The sequence below is a fragment of the Rhineura floridana genome, chromosome 15 (genome assembly GCF_030035675.1).
Source record: "Rhineura floridana isolate rRhiFlo1 chromosome 15, rRhiFlo1.hap2, whole genome shotgun sequence".
NCBI classification, from domain to species: domain Eukaryota; kingdom Metazoa; phylum Chordata; class Lepidosauria; order Squamata; family Rhineuridae; genus Rhineura; species Rhineura floridana.
In genome coordinates this window covers 17,214,709-17,234,973 of record NC_084494.1, presented here as the reverse complement: position 1 = coordinate 17,234,973, position 20,265 = coordinate 17,214,709, and the positions used below count along the sequence as shown (strand labels likewise).

The window sequence follows — 20,265 nt, the reverse complement described above, 5'->3', positions numbered from 1 at the left end:
AATTTAGAAGATGGAAACAAAAGAATAAGGTTGGGGGAGAAATTTGATTCAATTTGTATTTAAAGGTGAACTTCCATAACTTGCACTTTCAGAAGCAATATGCAAACCGACACAATTTGCACTTCGTTTTTGCAATTTTTTTTTTGCAATTTTGCAGTATTCTGCAGCCAAGTAATGTGTACAAAAATGTATAGACTAGGGTAGTTTGCATGAAAATGCATATATTACTGAAAATAACATACAAAAATGCATTATTTTAGAGAAAATTGTTTTGCAAAAATGCATCTATCAGGGAAATTGCATATAAAAATGCAGCTTTATAGGATAAATTAGCACAAAAAAGCTGATGAATTTTCATAACTTTTTTTAAAAATCATAAACTGATGTAGAAATGCAGAGAACTGAATTTAAGACTGAAAAAAATGAGAAACAGAAAAAACAACTGACAGATTCACCTATCCCTAGGAAAGAGTCTTTTTATTGCTGCTATTAAACATTTGGGATTTGGGGGAGCTCTTGATGCAGTGATACACCTAGGTGATTTTAGAATCTGGACTTAATGATCTTGCAGGGGCCTCCATCTTTAAGTAGAAATGTGCATTATTTTGCTTGCTTTAAAATAATGGTAAGCCAACCCTACTGCATTTGGAGCCCCTCCTGCTCGTTCTGCCAAGCAGGGTTTTCTTAAAAGCAGATTTTCCAACTGCTCAAATTCCCCACTAGATACCACACACACACACTAAAAAAAAAAAAAAGCCAAACACACAGCATGCTTTGCTCCTTGCTTACACCTTGTATTCGTGGCAGATTCTCCATGGGAGTCAGTAGTTCTTATCGACTATACAGCGATGATTCATTTATGAATCTATTGTAGTTCAGTAACAGGCATAAGGAGTACTTCAAGGGTATTTGCAGGGATGCGGTAAAGAATTACCTGGCCGAAGGTGAAGAAGATGAGGTTCTGGCTAAAAAAAGAAGCTATTTTAACATGGTTTAGGCTGTTTGTTTTAAGTATGGAAGCTGAGCACCTTCTACCCCTATATAATTTGTGAATGTGCTGTCCCTGATGTTGCCTGTCATTTAAGTGCTTAATAAATACATACATGTAGTGTGTCTAATCCCCTCTGTTTTCCAACTACACATTTGTTTTCAAACTCCACATGTTGTGTCCCAACTGCACACTTAACCCCCCCCCAAAAAAAACCTTCCCGTCCCCACCAAGTCCTGCACCAATCGTGTCCCTGCCTTGATGATCAAGGTGCTTGCAATCTGTTATGGAAGACTTGTGAAGGGGTAGAAGCTGCTCCTTAACCTTTTCACTTGCAGTGATTACATTGAAAAGTTCCCCCAAGCAGTGGAGGCTGGCCACTCTGATGTCAGTGGGGCAGTGAATCTTCTCTAGGTTTTAGTCCAAACTCTCAAGGAGCTGTCCAAGGTACACAAAGCCACCAAAGCAGTATGCAAGATAAAAACACAAGCAAGAAAAGCAAGAAAATCAATTTAGCAAACTCTAAAACCGTCCATCCAAATTCCAAAACCAACAAAACAGCTTCATCTGATACAAAGCTGATATTCCACAAGTATACACAGTTATACTAATGCCTCACCACAAATATCTGCAGCCTCGTTGTAAAAAGCAGCATCTCTTACCTCCTCCCCTCCATCTTCCACTGCCCAGACACATTTTGTCTCAAGTAAAGCTGAGACCTCAAAGTTCCGGACTTGATCCCAAAGAAATTTAACTAAACTGGCAGTGTAGAGCAGCAGTGGGGAACCTTTGGCCCTCCAGATGTTGCTGAACTACAGCTCCCATTATCCCTGGCCATCAGCCATGTTTGCTGGCGCTGCTGGGAGATGTAGTTCAGCAACATCTGGAGGGCCAAAAGTGCTCAGAGGCACATGTTAACAAATTCTCCCAAGCTACACAGGAAGTGGATTGGACTATGAAAGACCAACCCAAATTGTGTTTGCATTTTGACAAATTTGTAGGGCAGTACAATATCTCAGCGGAGGAGGTTAGGTCTCTTGCTCCCCTGGTGCATTCACTATAGCTGCCCAATTTCCCTGCTGTTAAAAATTTGATAGACATATCTGTTGCCTATAGGCATGTTCTTAAACTGCAAGGGTTTTTTTTGCCTATTAGTGAATTTCTCTGCTTTTCAATACAGGTGGTAAGAAATGGGATCTTGTACAAGTTTGCTGAGAATGGATTGATCATTTGCATGCTTATTAAGTTCAGTGGGATTTACTGCCATGCAATCATGCTTAGCATAGGTGAAAATGATGACGGGGAGGAGGAGAAGAAGAAGAGAGAGAAGGCTGGAGTGGGCAGGGGAGGAGGAAGAAGAGGGAGGGAGAGAAGAGACAGAGGAGAGAGGGGAAGGGAGGAGGGAAAGGCAGGTCTGATCATTTGCATGCTTATTGAGTTCAATGGGATTTACTCCTGTGCAATCATGGTTAGGATAGGTAAACTACTCTTCCCAGGATTCTTTGGGAGAAGCCACGACTGTCTAAAGTGAAATAAAGGTCTGATGTGGGTGTGGCCCCCTGATTAGCCAAGCCAAACAGCTGTGAGTCTGGCTTTTAGAACACTGATGACTAGTTCTTACTGAGCATGCCCATGCTTATCATTGACTCCAATGTTAAATTTCTTAAATTAATTAAAGATCAGTCAGGCATTATCTTAACTTTTAAACTGCAGAAGATGAATATCAAAATATGGGGCAAGGTCAGTAATAGGATTACAGGTACTCTGTGAACATGGCTGATTTTTAATTAATTTCAACAAATTATGAGACCACTGTCGGAAAAAAGTCCAGCGGGGGTCTGGATTTGGTTTTTCTCTTGTTCACTCTGAACTCTCAATTTTCTCTGAGTGTTTTGTGCATTGATATGAAAACTTAGAGGGTTGTTAAGCAAGCATTTCTGAGTTCAGGACTATAAGTTTTGTAAGGGTTTGTTTTGAAATGAGTTTATGGGAAGGATCAAAATGGCGTGGGGGGTATTTTCAACTTAACATTGTGGAATGCGAAAATCCATGCTGGCTGTAATATGCAGCCACTCTTGTGGCTGTATAATCTTAGAAGGTTGTATAATCTTAGAAGGGGGCATGGCTGTGACTATCATGAAGGGACCCTACACTTCTGAATTTGCTACTATACTGCTATGTGGATGTGACCCATTCCTAGCTTTTTCAACTGTTCCTTGTAGGATGTAGTTTTTGTTCATTTCCCTGTCTCTAGCCTTAGAGGGGGAAATTGAATAAATGTAGATGCAGCAATACATTTTTTTCCCCACACTTGCTGATATATTACGGATTAGCTTGTATATCATTTGCCTTATTCAGTCTTCGGTTACATCTACTTTGGCCTTTGGATACCAATGGCTAACGATAACCCTCCCTGCCTTTCTCCTTTTTAGGAGGAGATCTTCCAGAAGAATTCAGTAAGTCCTCTTTTATTTTCTGACAATTCACCATATTAGACTCATGATCCATTTCTGGAAATTCAGCTGGTCAAGGGAGCTTACTTTTCCTACGGTTGCCATACCTTGTCAAGCTGTGGACAGTCCAGCCATTTACTTTGTCAGGGGAATAGGATATGAGTTTTGAGTTGGATAGCAAGGCTTTTAGGTTTGTATTCATTGTTAGTTCTATGTAGAGTAGACCCATTGAAAATATGAATGTGGCTTACTTGGATACTACCTATAGTTTTTTCTTCCTCCCTACTGTGATATGATCCTGTATATCTAATCATGTTACGTGGATTATTTCATTTATTAAGGGCAGGAGTGAAAAATGGCACATTAGTGCCTGATGTTTCTAGGTCTGCAATCCTGTGCACAGTTACCTGGGAGTAAGTCACTTATTATCCTACTCGGCTGTTTCAGCTTTTGGAAATGGGTATGACGAAATCCTTAATGATGGGTTTAAAAATATTTATATGTCAAAAGGAAAGTTTGTTTTCCAAACATACCCTTCTTCCACACATACACAAACTGGGAATTAAAACTGAACAAAGAATCGAAAGTGTTTTGTTCTTTAAAAGTATACAGTTACATTTATATGCCACCTTTCTTTCCATAAAGCACGGTTGAAGACCTTTTGGCTCTCCAGTTGTTGTTGGATTGCAACCCGTCATCCCTGATGAGGGCTGATGGGAGTTGGAGTCCAGCAACTTCTGGAGAACCAAAGATTCCCCAGCCCTGCCATAAAGATTCATAAAAATCTGTCCTTTTTAGTTCAAGATGTATTTATTTATTTATTTGATTTATATCCTGCCCATCCTCCCAACAGGAGCCCAGGGTGGTTTTGAAACCATACTTGCTTTTTCTTCTTCGCTGCTTACATAAATTGCCCTCTCCCTCAAATACTGATTGAAATTTCAGTGGACAAATTTATTGCTGTCCCTCACCCCAAAAACTGGGCACCCTTCATTTCTAATAGTTTTTTATTTATTACATGGGGAACCTGAGGCTTACTCCCAGGTAGGGATGGGGGAGAAACTGGATTCAGTTTGCACATAAAGCTGAATCAAAGTCTGCACTTGTCTGAATTTTGCAATGCAGTTCTCCGACAAAACAATGTTTGCAAAAATGCATATATTAGGGGAATGTGTGCATAAAAATGGATAGATCCTTCCATCCCTACTCCCAGGTAACTGTGCAAAGAATTGCAGAAATGGGAACCTGTGGCCTTCCCAGATGTTGCTGGGCTACAGTTCCCGTCATCCTTGACCATTGCCCAAGATGCTGGGAGCTGATGGGAGTTGGAGTCCAGTGACATCTGGGAAGGCCACAGGTGCCCCAACCCTGACTTACAACATTATATCCTGTTTTTGTCTTCCATAATCAGCCTCAGGGTGGCATCTGTAGGGTACCCAAGTTGTTTCCTATCTAGGTACTGACCAGCCCTCCTATGTGATGTTGCTGCATCCTGTTCCTTTCGTCACACAGCCTTGATCCTGATTTTCTTGCTCTAAGCAGAACTCCACAAACGGGAGCAGTCCCTAAAGAAGAGGGGACAACCTTTATTTTTCCTTTTTACTTCCCCCCTGGCAGTCAAGGGTAAACCCAGAGCTCAGCTCCAGAACTAATAAATCAAGGTTGGGGAATGTTTGGCCCTCCAGGTGTTGTTGGACTGATGGGATGCCCCCACTATCTTGGGCAATGGGCAGGGATGATGGGAATTGCAGTCCAACAACATCTGGAGAACTTAAGGTTCCCCAGCCCTGTGGTAAAGGAAGGATATCTGGAAGACTGCCTCCTTCCCTACAGACCCTCTTGGGTGTTGAGCTCAGTAGAGGGGGCCCCCTCGGTAGTTCCACTGTCCTCCGATATTTGGGGAGGTGGTGGCCCGGGAGAGGGCATTCTCCGTGGCAGCCCCCAGCTCTGGAATTCCCTCCCAGCAGAAGTGCGTCTGGCACCTTCACTGTACAGCTTTCGTCATATGTCAAAGATGGACCTCTTCACCTTGGCTTTTGACACCTGAGAGAGATATTTTCAGGACCCTCTCAAGCTGTGAATGTAATTTGTTCTAAATTGTTTTTTTAATAATGTATTATATTGTTGTAATCCGCCCTGGGACCTGTTGGTGAAAGGCTGGTAATACATTTAATAATACTAGCAATAATGATAATGCTAAGTGCCTTTCAGCATTCCTTTCCCCTCGAAAGGTGCATGCACCTAATGAGTGGAATCTTAAAATACTTTAAATCAGGAAACAAAATAATAACATACTCCTCTTCATTCAGGAATGTAATCCTCTGTATGGATGCCCAGGCAGTTTTGACATGCTGAGTACTTTGGAAATGTACTGTGTATTTTGGACGTGGGGGCGGAGAGGGTTGACAGTGGTAATTCACCCAGCTCTCTTCTAGGACAGCAATGGCAGCTACACCTTAATCCCCTACATGGTGACAGTCCAGAACAAGGTCTGCTGCTGTGATGCAAATGCTATGATGTGCCTGAGTGAGCTCTGCGAGCCTAACTTCAACATGGAGGCCTTCTTTACCCCACTGACTGCGCAGCTGGCAAAACTGCTGGAGGGCACCTCTACCAGCTCCAGGTAACACCCCTCCCCACCCCTCAGTCATCTTTCCATATATGAACCCAACTACACATACAGTATGAACTCAACCTTGGGCAGCAATGGGGGAAGTCATTTGCACCCTCCTGGGGCCACTCTCCTCGCTACTCATCCTCCACCCCCTCATCAGATGCTTCTGCGTGCCTGAAAGGTATCAGACTCTGATAATGCCTCTTCCTTGCCTTGATAGTGGGTGGAGAGGAGCGTGCGAGTCTAAAGCTCTGGAATGTAGCCTGGTGTACAACAGTTAAGAGTTGCATCCGTTGCTGCACCCGCTGCTGCTCTTGGCTGCGCCCACCACTGGCATTCAGCTCCTGGAAGGGTGCCCACAAGGGAATGTGGCCCTTGGGCTGAAAAAGATTTCCCACCTCTTCTTTACAGAGTCAGCTCTCTTTGGAGAAGAATATAGGGATCTGGCAATAATATATTTGTTTACGAATGTGTGGTCTGAGCAGGTAATATGAGGATAGGGCAGCCAAATGCAAAAGACACCAGGCACTCTTAGTAGTTTTGCAGAAAAGGGAATTTTAGCAGGTGTATATGGGGGGGGGGGTAAAGAAGCAAGCACAAGGTAGCGTAAGTTTCTTTGAGTAATGTCAGTTCAGCAACCCTGGGTGTTAAATGCAAGTGCACAAGCCTTATATACTCAGTCGATCAGTGCGCTTTGCCAGTGAGGGCTTCCTGCAGATACCATCTTATCAGGAGATAATCCACACAACATGGGAAGTGGACTTTTAGTGTAGTGGCATCTATCCTTTGGAATTCCCTCCCCTTAAATATCAGACAGGCGCCATCTCTGTTATCTTTCCGGCTCCTACTGAAGAGCTTTCTCTTTCAACAAGCCTTTTAAGTAGCCTTATCCCAGTCTGCATCAGTGGTTGGAATTACTTTATAAAGATGTTTTTAAAGATGTTTTGTTTTAATACATTTTAGAGTGCTTTTGTTTGCCACCCTAGGCAACTGGGAGGAAGAGCAGGATATAAATTTAATAAATAAATAAATACAGTCAAGTAGCTTGAGACAAATGGGTAGTTTTTTTGTGGGAGTTTGGTACAGCTACCTGCCTCTTTATTTATCAATGGTAGTTGTTGGTAACTCATCAGACTGCACATAAGATGGTGCTGATTTAACTCTGCATGTCAGAATTGCATGGTGGAAACAATACTTGCAGAAATGACACTGTGTACACATGTTATTTATTTTTATTTATAAAAGTATTTACATGCTGCCTTCTCGCAAAATTTCAGGGTGGTGTGCAGCAGCATAAAAACTGGGGGGGGGGAGAAGAGGAAGAGCTTTGGCTACCCGTGGGGGGAATGGGGGCTTTGATGAGAGTAGAAAGGATTGGTGAGTGAAGCAACCAGGGGTAGAGCCCCTAGTACAGTATCTTTGTGGGGCAATGGTTGTTGGTCCTCCACAGTTGGCTCCCACATTAGTTTTCATAGGGTTGTATTCAATTAAATCCTAGTCAGAGTAGACCCACTGAAATGAATGAGCCTAAGCTAGTCAGTCTATTAACTTCAGTGGGACTTGGTTGAAAAGCGCCACACACAGAAAGCTGCCTTATACTGAATCAGGTCATTGGTCCCTCTAGCTTAGTATTATTTGCACTACTGTTCATCAACCTTGGCTCCCCAGATGTTGTTGGACTATAGCTCCCATCATCCTTGGCCATCAGGTAAGGTGGCTAGGATTGATGGGAGTTGTAGTCCAACAACATCTGGGGACCCAAGGTTGAAGACCAGTGGTCTGTGCTGACTGGTAGCACTTCTCTGGGATTTTGGGCAATAGTCTCTCCCAGCCCTACCTGGAGATGACAGGGATTGAACTTGGCACTGTCTGCCTGCAAGGCAGATGCCCTACCACCAAGCTACAGTCCTTCCAAGATGCCGCCAGGGATTGAATTTGCAACCTTTTGCAAGCAAATCATGTGCTGTACTACTGAGCTATAACCCCTGCCTCTTATTTCTATTGGGCCCTGTGTGCTTTCATAATTTTCCTTGTACCATGTATGTTTTTTTAAGAAACTGGAAAGCTGAGATGTTCAAGATGCCATAAAAGATGCCAAGGTCTTCATAAACCTCCACTATTCTGTTATCAGTGGTGTGATCGTAACTGGAGCAAATTCTAAGAAGCTCTGAGGACGGTTTGTAACTCAGCAGTTCACAGCAGGGGCAGGACAATCAGTTCAGCATCTCAGTTGGATCCTGTCTGACTTCAACATAGATAAGCAGAAAAGAGGGTCTCCCTGATGGCTGAAAGGGAAGGTGACAACCAAACCATCCTTCAGCCAAGACGCTCTTAGAAATCTTAACTGTCAAAGGGGTCTGACTCGCTGCCCTTGAAGAAGCAAGGGTGACCGCCCAAAAGTTAATAAACTTCCAGCTTGGTCTGAGCAAAACTTTGAACTCTTTCAACACAGAGGGATTTATTTATTAATCTTGGGGAAGCTGCCTTGCACTGAGGAAGACCACTGGTCCATCTAGCTCAGTGTGGGCTCTACTGACTGGCAGTGACTCTGCAGAGTTTTTCCCCCAGCCTTACCTGCAGAAGACAGGTATTGAACCTGGGAGCTTTTGTGTCCTATCCTTCTTTAAAGGAGCTCAGGGTGATTTCCCCCGCAGTGGGTTCCTTGCTGATGGGCATGGTTGACATACCCAAGATCACCCAGTGAGTAGTTGATTAAGAGCGCTGGGAACTGTAGCTCTGGGAGGGGTAAACGACAGTTCCCAGGATTCTTTGGGGGAAGTTGTGTGCTTTAAACGTATGGTGCATATGCAGCCCTGGTTGCATCCGCCGTCACACCTCTTCTGGCTCCGCCTCCCGCTGTCCACACATCATTGGGACTTGGCTATAGAGGGGAGCCTACTCTGTGTGTGTCGGTTCCTCTCCTGATGTAGAACTCTGAGAGGCAAGGGTGCGGCCTGGGCCAGCGGAACATGATTGTGCGAGGCAGAACAACTGAATAGGGCTTAAGTCCAGTATCCTGTTCGCTGCACCACACTGGCCTGTGGCCTATGGCTGAGAAGTCTGTCAGCATTGGCCTGAGTGTTCTTCTGCTCAGTCACTTCTAGCTCAGGGTTACAGCTGCTGTGTTGCATGCAGAAGGTCCCAAGATCAATTCCTAGCGTCTCCAGATAGGGCTGGGAAAGACAGCCTAAAACCCTGGTGAGCCACTGCCCGTCACTGTAGACTATACTGAGCTACGTGGACCATTGGTGTAAGACAACTTTCTATATTCCTATGGTCTTTCTTCAGCCTCTCTAGAAATGTGTTTTGTGAAGTGGTCTTCCTCTCCCGGATTCCGTCATGACGACCTAGAAGTTTTCTTTTGGCTGTTCACAGAAATTATTAACATGCTGTTCTCTCATTCATCCTTGGTAAGGATGTGGGAGAAATTTGATTCGGTTTGCATTTAAAGGCGAAACTACCCAATTCTCACTTTCTGAAGCAATATGCAGAATGAAACACAGCCAGCCTTCGAAATCAGCACATCTCTCAATTTTGCAATGCAGTTCTCCAGCCAAGTAATGAGTACAAAAATGTATACTAGGGTAACGTGTGCATTAAAATGTATATATTAGTGAAAATGTCAACATCATATTAGGGAAAATTGCTCTGCAAAAATGAATGTAGGAGGCAAAATTGCATAAAAATGTGTATATTAGGAGAACTTAGCAGTAAAATGCTGATCATTGTTCATGAGGACTATTTTTATAAAAAAAAATACCCAACCCTCAAATTGATGTGGGAAAGTAGAGAACTTAATTTAAGATTAGGGGAAAATGGGAAACTGAAATTGAAAGGTTCATCCATCCCTAATCCTTAGAACAACTCTGCAGGTAGACAAAACAATCTCTCATTCTCATTAAAAATCCATCTAGGGAAAGCAAAGGAATGCCTTCATCAGGACCAACCAAAATCACAAAGTGACATGCAGGCTAGTTTGAATTCACTAATAGGGATAGAAATGCAGCAAGGAACATCTTGATGATGAGGTATAGAATGCTGAGCTGGCAAAGAGGAAAGTACCAGACAAAAAAGCTCTTGTTCCAGTGCAGCTTTACCATTTGGACTGTTGATGTTTGCGAAGGAAAACAGGATGTTTCACCAGAGGGGCAGCTGAGGACATTGCAGCCGCACACGGCAGTGCAAGGCTTTATGTGGGTGGAGAAGGGTGAGGGGGCCGGGCCAGGATCTGGTGCAGGGAGATACTGTGTCTCTCTGCTATTTCTGCATTTAGGAGCCTCCAAGCTCCTAAATGATTTTTTAGGATGATTTTCTTAACGTAAGAAGATACTTGCTGGATTGGATCAAAGTTGCATCTGGTCCAGCATCCCGCCAGTGGGCACAGCCAGATACCTTTTGGGAAGCCCCCAAGCAGGGTATGAGTGCAGCCGCCCTCTCCAACAATTTATAGTCAGGGTGGGTGATGTTCAATGCTAGTCCTACTCAGAGTAGACTGAAGTTAATCCTCATGGCTAATTTCAGTGGGTCTCCTCTGAGTAGGACTTAATTGGAGACAACCCAGAGGCTTGTCACCTCTGATCTTAGAGGTCATCCACGGCCACCATGACTGGTAGCCAATGATAGCTTGTGATCGCCCATGACTGTGTCTAATCCCCTTTTAAAGCCATCTGAGCTGGTGGCCATCACCACACCCTGTGGCAGCAAATTCCAAAGTTTAACTATGGAAGGAAGAGGCGCCGTCTCTGGGGTCAGGAGGGGGAACTCTTGCCCAATGGTTAAACATAGTTGTGGCTGCCCTTTTCCAAGCCCCAAGTGAGTACAACCAGGTCCACCCCCCTCACTGGAACTGGCTATCCCACTTTACCTGCCTTTTGTAACTTTTTTAAAAAATTACTGACAGCTCATGACTACCCTAAAATAGGAGCAGTAAAATAAATGAGTGACGGGCTGCCCTGCGCTCCTGTTGGGAGGAAGGGCGGGATATAAATCAAATAATAAATAAGCGTGTGTCTCCATGTTTCTCTAAATGTGTGACCAGTACCAGATGGGTTCTAAGAATAATACACCTGGTATTTCCACAGCATTCAAGAGATCCAGGCACTAACATAAAACGAAGGAAAATTTTAATTTTAAACCAAGAACGTATTTAGGACAAGCATGTATAGCTGGCACAGAAGCATGATGGTTACAATGAAATTCTTCCCTTTTCTCTGAGCTCGGCTTCTCAAAGTTTCTATATTAACCTGCTGTCAACTGAGACCCAACTAACAGTCTCCCTTTCTTTTCTAAAACCCTCAACTCATCTGAACTACTTGCTTGACAAAAACAGTCTTTTTGCACTTGCCCCCCCCCGCCTCTTAACATTCCATGTACAGGATTGGCTAATGAAGGAAAAGGGCAGCACCTATCCCTGTCCATCACCGTAGCGTCTTGGTTAAGCACACGGATCTACCCCTGCTGCAGGCCAGTGGCTCAGCCCTGCAGTTAAGGTGGCCTTTTTCCCTTGCAGCAGAGCACTTAAACACACCGCACATGTACATACATGTACAGAGACATGGCATCCCCCCAGTAGCAATTTGGCTGGGGGTGAGAGATGGGGAAAACATTGTAGGTTTTGTCAAGCCTGATTTCGGGAGGGGCAAATGATCATCATGGAGATTGCAATTACTCCTTTTGTTCCTTGCTGCACACTCTCCACAAGGACCCCACCCCATGCAGCAATTAGGTTTGAAAACAGCTTTCCATTGGTGTCACTAGACCGCCGCTTTCAAGCCTAATGATCGTGCAGGAGGTTGTGTGCGTGCATAGGATCACAGGGAACAAGCAGCAGAGGGTTGACCTTTCCCCCCTCAGCTGCAACCCCACTCCAAAAACTCATTTTGGGAAGCAATTGATCTTGACAAATTAGTGTGATTTTTAGGGTGTCTGGCACAGGACATGGGGAGGAAAGGGTTGACCTTTCCTTCCTCAGCTGCAGTTACTTCCCCATCCCCGCAAATGGTCCCTTGCATTGCAGTTAGGCTTGGGGGGGGAAATCACTTATTGGCTACAACTGCTAACTGTTACGGGGGGGGGGAGGGAAGGAGGGCATGCTCTTGATTGGATGGGAAGCCTCCCTTGGCCATATCTAGCCTTCAGGGTGCCAGTTCCCCACTGAAGGAGCAGTCGCCATCTCACTTTGGGAGCTTTTCATCTTTGGCCTAACATTGATGCTATAAAGACTGTTTTTAAAAAAAAAAAAAAACTGCCTAGATTAGCAGTGTGTTTCCATGGTTCTGCTGAAAACCGATAGAAAGAGATCCTTCTTTCTGTTACCAGAACTCTCCTTCACAACGAATGGCAGGAAATTGTGGTAGGCTTCAGCGATTACATCACAACTGAGCATGCTGGCACCCGTGATAAGTCTGATTCGGATGCCTTTTTTTTTTTTGGCCATAGAGTAAATGCATGGGAAATGTTAATATTAGAATACAGGCTTTGGGAGGGGGGCTGTCACCCAACCTGTGCCGCCTCGCCCTTGTGTTGCCCAAAAGCCGTGTGACTCGCATGGACACCCATTCTGCCCTTTGTCCCTTCATGCCCTCCCTCCCCCCTCCTCTTTCCCCTTGTATTAAGGTTGGTCCATCATGACATTTGGGCACCCCACCAAGCGCAAGACTGTCATGGGGCTGATCACCTGTTATAAGATGCACCACCAAGTTGGAAAGCTTTAAAAGGTGATTCAATAAAGGTGTTGTCTGCAAATGGCGACTTGCCATGATGGTTTTGAAAGAGGTTTTTATTGTTTTATCACTTGTTTGCCACTCTGGCCTTCTTCTGGGAGGAAGGGCAGGAGATAAATAAAATAAAATTAATAAACAAATGGGGCTCTAGCTTTGCAGATACCATGGACTGCGAAAAAGACAAATAATTGGGTGTTGGAACAAATGAAACCAGAACTATCACTAGAAGCTAAAACAATGAAACTGAGGTTATTATACTTTGGACACATCATGAGAAGACATGATTCACTAGAAAAGACAATAATGCTGGGAAAAACAGAAGGGAGTAGAAAAAGAGGAAGGCCAAACAAGAGATAGATTGATTCCATCAAGGAAGCCACAGACCTGAATTTGCAAGATCTGAACAGGGTGGTTTATAATAGATGCTCTTGGAGGTCGCTGATTCATAGGATTGTCATAAGTTGTAATCAACTTGAAGGCACATAACAACAACAACATTAATATATAGCACAGATGGGGAATTTTTCTTCAGCCTGAGGGCTGCAGTCCCTTCTGAGCGATCTTCTGGAGCCACATGCCAGTGGTGGGCGGGGCCAGAGGCAAAAATGGGTGGAGCAATTATTGTAAAAAAAAAATATTTATACAGTAGACTAGTTTCTACACACCTACCCCTCTCTATCCTCATCCAGGGAAGAAAGAGGCATTATCGGTTTTCTAGGACACATTCCAGGCAGGCAAAAACATTCAGGATGTGAAGTAGGGTGTGTGGCCTGGGGAGAGATCCAGAGGGCCACAATTGGCCTGAGATTCCCCACCCCCGGTGTATAGTATTGCCCCTGGGTAAACTGACCTGCCCCTTCTGGTATAAGCCAAGGGGCACCATCGCACTCAGAGCCAAGAAAAGCTTATTTGTTTTCTCCAGTGGCTACTTCCGGGAGATGATCCGGAGGGACATCCGCAGGGCTCGTGAAAGATACAGTGGGGAGCAGCTGAGCCGGGAGCTGACCAGCATCCAACAGCGCCTGGACAGCGTGGAGTGCCTCAGCCTTGATATCGTAATTAACTTTCTTCTATCCTACCGCGATGCGCAGGTGAGCGGATTTACTGGAGCCATTGGCCCTCTTGCCATGTGGTGGGTTAATGGATGCAAATGGACCAAACGTCACCTGTGGCAGCAGCCATTGGGAAGGGTCATAGGTCAGTGAGACAGCATCTGCATTGCAGGCAGAAGGTCCCAAGTTCAAACTCCGGTAGCATCTCCAGGGCGGGCTGGGAGAGACTCCTGCCTGAAATCCTGCTGCGAGTCAGTGTGGACAATACTGAGCTAGATGGTCTGACTGGTATAAGACAGCTCCCTATGTTCCTGGCTCTAGTCTGATCTCAATACTTTCAGATATCTGTACCCAGTGGCAAACCTGCCCCCATATCAACCCAGTACGTCCATCACAGCTCAGAGATTGTTGTTTTCAGTACAGCTGTCCTGGCCTGCCTGTGGTACAGCAATGGAGGCTTAGATGCCACTGGTCCATGGACAGCAGCGCAGCATCAGTCCCAGCTGTTCACATCAGTGTTATCTAGACATTCAGCATCTATGGATGCTGAACATGTGAAGGTGGCCAGCAGGAACAAGCAGGACTGCCCCTACCCCCTCAACAATGCCATGCACATCGTCCCCCTTCGGCTAACATGTGATTAGTGTCATTCTGAAAAGGGGCCACTTCTACAGGTGTAGACTTTCCTTTATAGCAGAGATGGGGAACCTGTGGCCCTCCATGCTTCGTTGGACTACAAGTCCCATCACTCCTAACTGTTGGCTATGCTGGCTGGGACTAATGGGAGTTGGAGTCCAATAGCATCTGGAAGGCAATCTGCTCCCTATCCCTGTTCTCCAGGAATGGGAATTCAGGCTTCTCAGCATGCAAAAGCAGCTCTGCCTGTTGAGAACTCTGAACGTTGCCCCGCCAACAGATGGGAGAAAACCTGAAGGCGCCAAAATCACACACATTTTATTTACTGGTTTATAATGAGAAGCCACTGATATACTTTCTTCTTCCAGTGATTTTCACTTTTCTGAGCAGCTAACATCCTTGTGTTCTTCTCTCTCCCAACTCCTGGGGGAGATTAGCCACAGGAGATCTGAAAGATCTGGAGACCCTGAGAGAATGGAACTGGAGGGAATCTCAGAGAGGGGCCCCACAAGACCTAGCAGACATTCTCTTTAGAGAAGAGAGTTGCAGTCCGGAGGTGGGGTGACCTCCATCCCCAGGGAGTTGCCCTCACATCAGCCATACCAAAAGGGTTTGTTAGGGATCATAGGAAGACATAGGTTGCCCATTAGCTACCAGGTGAAGTTCAAGTTTCTGGTTTTGGTGTACAAAGCCCTATGCAGCTTGGGACCAGGATACATGAAAGATTGTCTTACCCCTTAGATGCCCAGTCAGTCACTGGGAGCTGCAAGTGAGGCCACCTGCAGATACCATCTTGTCAGAAGGTCCGTGTGGTGATCCCACCTTTGGCTCCCCCTGTCAGGTTCCCACCTGCTTGTGGCTACCGCCTTTCAATAGGCACCACCTCAGGACACCAGCAGTCAGGAACGTCGTGTTTATTTTTACCTCTCTGAGCACTAGCACAGATCTCAAAAGATCCCCCTGCTAGACCACACTACCCAACACTCTGTGTATCCAATATAACCTCTAGACTGTGCCTTAGTCTCTTCCTGGTTATTGTGATACCTTGTGTCTGTGTGTATAGGTAATTCCCAACCCCCCTGAAGCCTCTTGCCTATCAAGCTCACAGCTCTGGGTTGCTCTGTGGTATTGGATGTTGATACAATATCTCTTCCTTCACCGCTGCCACCATTCAATACTATTTCTTCTTCAGCCTTGGTTACTCTGCCTCCCCCCTGGTCTGTGTACCCTCAGCTAAGGAATCAGGCTTGAAGTAAACCAAGAAAATATTTATTGAAATCTATAAGTAATCTTGTACGTGAAGCATGTGAAGCAGATGCCCTGCCCCTGAGCTATGTTCCCCACTTGTGCCTCTTGGTCTGTGTTTCTTGGTACCAGGTCCCCAGAGGAGGAGGTGTGTGTGGTTTGGGTGGATCTGGGTTTGGGTTTACATCGGGGTCGGGAACCCTTTCTGGCTGCTGGGTCATATACTCATCTTCACACTACTAGAGGGCAGTATTTGACAGGCAGACAGGGCCATGCATCTGTCAATCACCTGACATCATAGTGATATCAGATGCTGTTCAGCTTTGAAGCCCTGACTCTCGGGACTGCCAAGCACAGCACGGGGGCAGTTTGAAAGCCCTTTTGGAAACAGACCCATGCTGCTCTTTGAATTTCCAAAACCTTGAGGTTTAAAGAACAGTTTGGGGCAGTGTGCAAAAGGGCTTTCAAACAGTGCCATGCTGTCCTTAGGCTATACTTGCCATTCCCAGCAGGCGAACAGGTGGGCACAGCTGAATTGAACAGGAATGAACCCTCTGCTGATGAGTGGAGAGTGCAATCCTGTGGGCTGCAGGGATCTGCTTCATCAGCCTGTTCCCCGCAGGGAACACTGGCAAAGCAGAACCCAGCAGGATTGAACCCCACCCATCTGCTGATGTCATCCAGTGAGACTGGCTGATGGACAGGTAGGTGTGGTTTGGGGGAGATGACCTCATGGGCCAAGAATGGCTCCTAAAGCCAGAGGTTTCCCACCCCTGGTTTAGCTGAAGGGTGTGTCTGTCTGCTTTGGATTTACTTGATGACTTCTGCAGGATTGTGATGCCATTATCACCCTGGTGGAGACCTTGCAGGCCCTGCCAACTTGCAGTGTCGCTGAGCAACACAACATCTGCTTCCACTATGCCTTTGCTCTTGACAGGTGAGGAGCTTTACCAAGCATGGACGGGGTTCTGTCCTCAGCCCAGTTAGGCATCCGTAACCTCTGCTTGGTTTGATGTCCGTGGACATTGGCACTCTAAGAGGTGCTAATGCTATGCTCAAAAGTGTCAGTTCATGGGGTTGAACCCTAAGTATGGCCCCAGACCAGGACTCCTCAGATGCAGAGTCCTTTGCCAGCTAGATCTCTGAAGAGGAGATGGATCCTCTCCCATGTCTATCCCATGAGGGTCCACAAAGAGCAGAACTTCCCCTGAGCCCTGAGGACACATCTCTGCCAGTGGACTCCTCAGAGAATCAAGTGAGCTTGGAGAAGGGATCCCCTCAACTGGAAGCCCTAGTATCTTGAAGGACCCAACAGTTGTAGCAGAAGGCACTGGTCTTTTAACTAGCCAAGAGATCACATTCCGTGTGCGGGGCCTCTAGTCAATGACCTTGCTCCAAGACCTTGCTGAGACAACTTGGATGTTTGGCTTCAGCTGCAGGTGTGCTATCCTTGGTCCTGAATCCACACCTTGGACTCTCTCCAAGGTCCCTGTGCCTTTGCAACCAGGAAATTCTGACCGCCCCTTGCTTGGGCTATAACCCCTCCTCACTAGCGGGATCCCATGGCTTCCAACACTAAGGGCCTAGCACTAGCACATGGGCAAAGCTTGATGCTCTTGCACCACTATAGCTGCTCTCTTGCACCATCAATGGAACTAGGAGCCATTAGATGCTACGTGTGTGTATGTGTGATATGTTTTTGCAGGCGGAACCAGCCTGGTGACCGGGAGAAGGCACTCTCTGTTCTCCTGCCCTTAGTGGAAAAGCCCGAAGGAGCAGTGCCCGACCTGTACTGCATGTGTGGCCGCATCTACAAGGACATGTTCATTGACTCTGGTTTCACTAATGCTGAGAAGAGAGACCAGGCATTTTATTGGTGAGGAATGGAAAAGGAATCCATTGTGCTGAAGTTGCACTTCTGGTGGAGCTGATCCTGGGTTTCTTTATTCCTGAATGTGGCTGCATGCATGAATGTCTCTCTTAAATGCTCTTTTGTGTGGATCGCTTGGTGGTAGAGTTGCTATGTGAAAAAGGCCACCCTGCATAACTCAGCTGCTCCTGCTGAAACTCCTCCTTCTACACTACAGTTAAAGTCTCAGGAGATCTGTTTTCTCCTTCACCTGGCTGCTTTACTTGGTTGGATTCAAGGTATGCAGGGCTGAATCATAGACTCCCAACATTACGCAGGTGAACAGGGGGACATGCTTGCTTTTTGCAAAAACCTTAAAACCCAATAAATTACAATAAATAGCATAATTAAAAACATCATAAAATGGGTTAACTCACCACCTGCTAAAAGCCTGTGGGGAGGAAGATGGGTTTATACCTGGCCCCTGAAAGGACGCAGATTTGGGGTGAGATGTATCTCAGCGAGAGGTCATTCCATAGATGCAGAGCCACCACCGAAAATACTCTTCCATGGGTCCCCATGCTATGCACATCATCTAATATAGGAATCACTAGGAGAAGCTCTTCCACTGATGCATAGGTTAATATGAGAGAAGTTGTTCTCCCAGGTACTTGATGTCCAGCAGCTTCCAAAGGATGCTGGGGGCTGCCACCAGCCCTGGGTGCAGTTCCTGCAGATTCAACAACACTTAATACCTGGATAGGCACTTATTTTAAGAAGAGTGGGAGGTGAAGAAGGTCGTCTGTGGGTGCACAGTTGCAAAATACTTTTAAAAGGCACCGTTTAAATCTTCCCGAAAGGACAAAATATGGGCTGTGGCTTGCAGGGGACATGTACACAGAAAACATGGTCAGTCCCTGGTAAATAAAAGAGCAATTGGAGAAAATCTTTGTGAGTGTTCAAGTCTGATTTTCCCCTGTGCTTTTAACTCCTCAGGTATCACAAGGCCTTTTTAACAGACCCAAGCCTCCATGCTGGAATTAATTCTGTTGTCTTCCTCATGGCCGCCGGGCACCAATTTGAAACCTCCGTGCAGCTTCGACAGCTAGGTGAGGGGCTGCTTATTCCCTTTTGCATCTCCTCAGGATAGTTAGGTGTCTGAAGCATGTTCTGAGATAAAACCAAGATCTTGGCACTCTGTATTTTTTTTAAAAAAATTAAATTAAGTGTGTGCTTGTGTAAACAAATGTGGTTGATTCATTTTAAGGCGATAACATTCAACAGTTGATACATTATGGTACTTAATATTGGGGCAGGGGGATCAGTTAGTAAAAATCTGAAAAGAGCAACTATAAGTGCAGTGCTGTTCTATTGTTTATCCCAGGAGTTACCAACATGGTGCCCGTGGGCATGGATGTGCCCACAGAGGAATTCCCTGCTGTCCGCACGGTTTCCTCCCTCCACCTCTCTTCCATGCTGAAACGAGGCTTGAAAGAAGCATTACATTGTAGCCAGTAGAATGGTGAATTGGGGAAGAGTCATAGCCTAGCAGTAGAGCATCTGCCTTGCATGCAGCAAGTCCCCAGTTCAGTCCCTGGCATCCCCAGGTAGGGTTGGGAGAGACTTTTGCCTGAAACCCTGGAGAGCTGCTGCCAGTCAGTGTAGACAATACTGAGCTAGATGGACCGCGATAGTCAGGTTCAGTATAAAGCAGATTCCTATGTTCCTATGACCTCTGGTTTAGTCAGAATGCCAGTACAATGGAAGATTTTTTCTGAGAAATCTCTGCCACCTTCCCCAACACTCTGCCACCTGCCCTACCCCAACACTCAAAAATAAACCTGTTTCATCTCTTGAAAAAATCTCCACTTCCCTCCCTCCCTTCTCAGGTATGAAGGTGAGCTGCGTTCTGGGCCGGAAGGGATGCTTGGAAAAAATGCAGCATTATTGGGATGTGGGTTTTTACCTGGGTGCCAGTATCTTGACCGGTGACTACGACAAAATCATCCAGGCCTCTGAGAAACTTTACAAGCTCAACACCCCAGTTTGGTATGTGGTGGGAACATTGGCTTCTCTGTGTCCTGGAAGGGGGGAGGGGGAGACAAGGGGCGACGAACTGGTTGACAATATCTTGAGAGGAACAAGAGAAATTAGTGTAGAAGGGGATGCTGGGAGAAGGCAAGTTTTTGAAGAAAAAGGAATTCCTTTCTTCTTCTGGTATAAAATACGGCACGGCCTATTTTCATTGTAATGAAAGGGGTTAATGACTGCATTCCTACAACTGTATCATCTTGGCTTAATAATCTTTTAAAAATGTTTTTTATGCTGTTTTGTTTTAATGTATTTTAAGATCTGTTTTTATGATGTTTTAAAGTGTTTTATTGCTTTGTTTGCCGCCCTGGGCTCCTGCTGGGCAGAAGGGCGGGATACAAATTAATTAATTAAATAAATAATAAATAAACTGAGATATGGATGACTTTTGCTGCGGATGGGAGGGGGGCACCCTTCACATGAGTGAGCAAAAATTGGGAAGTCTTCAGATGTTGTTGATAATATTTATTGCATTTATTTGCCAATTACTACAAAACAAGTCTCACCTGCAATTATAAAAGCACATACGATACAAAATTTAAAAGACATCGGTGTTAATTGAGCGAAAGTGCTCATCCTGCTGTGCAGTGGAGGCTAGTCCATTTTGGGGCAAGT

The 20,265-nt window shown here is 45.5% G+C and overlaps 1 protein-coding gene across 2 annotated transcripts in view; it reads left to right on the top strand.

Annotated features, from left to right (window-relative positions):
• Nucleotides 1–20,265, top strand: part of MAP3K6 (mitogen-activated protein kinase kinase kinase 6) — a 69,420-nt gene that overhangs the window by 12,188 nt on the left and 36,967 nt on the right. For both annotated transcript variants that reach the window (XM_061597659.1, XM_061597657.1), the window contains exons 3-9: nt 3,421–3,444; nt 5,877–6,064; nt 13,700–13,868; nt 16,541–16,647; nt 17,416–17,586; nt 18,556–18,668; nt 19,449–19,608. In XM_061597659.1, coding sequence (XP_061453643.1) covers nt 3,421–3,444; nt 5,877–6,064; nt 13,700–13,868; nt 16,541–16,647; nt 17,416–17,586; nt 18,556–18,668; nt 19,449–19,608 — 932 coding nt within the window. The remainder of the gene's footprint in view (nt 1–3,420; nt 3,445–5,876; nt 6,065–13,699; nt 13,869–16,540; nt 16,648–17,415; nt 17,587–18,555; nt 18,669–19,448; nt 19,609–20,265) is intronic.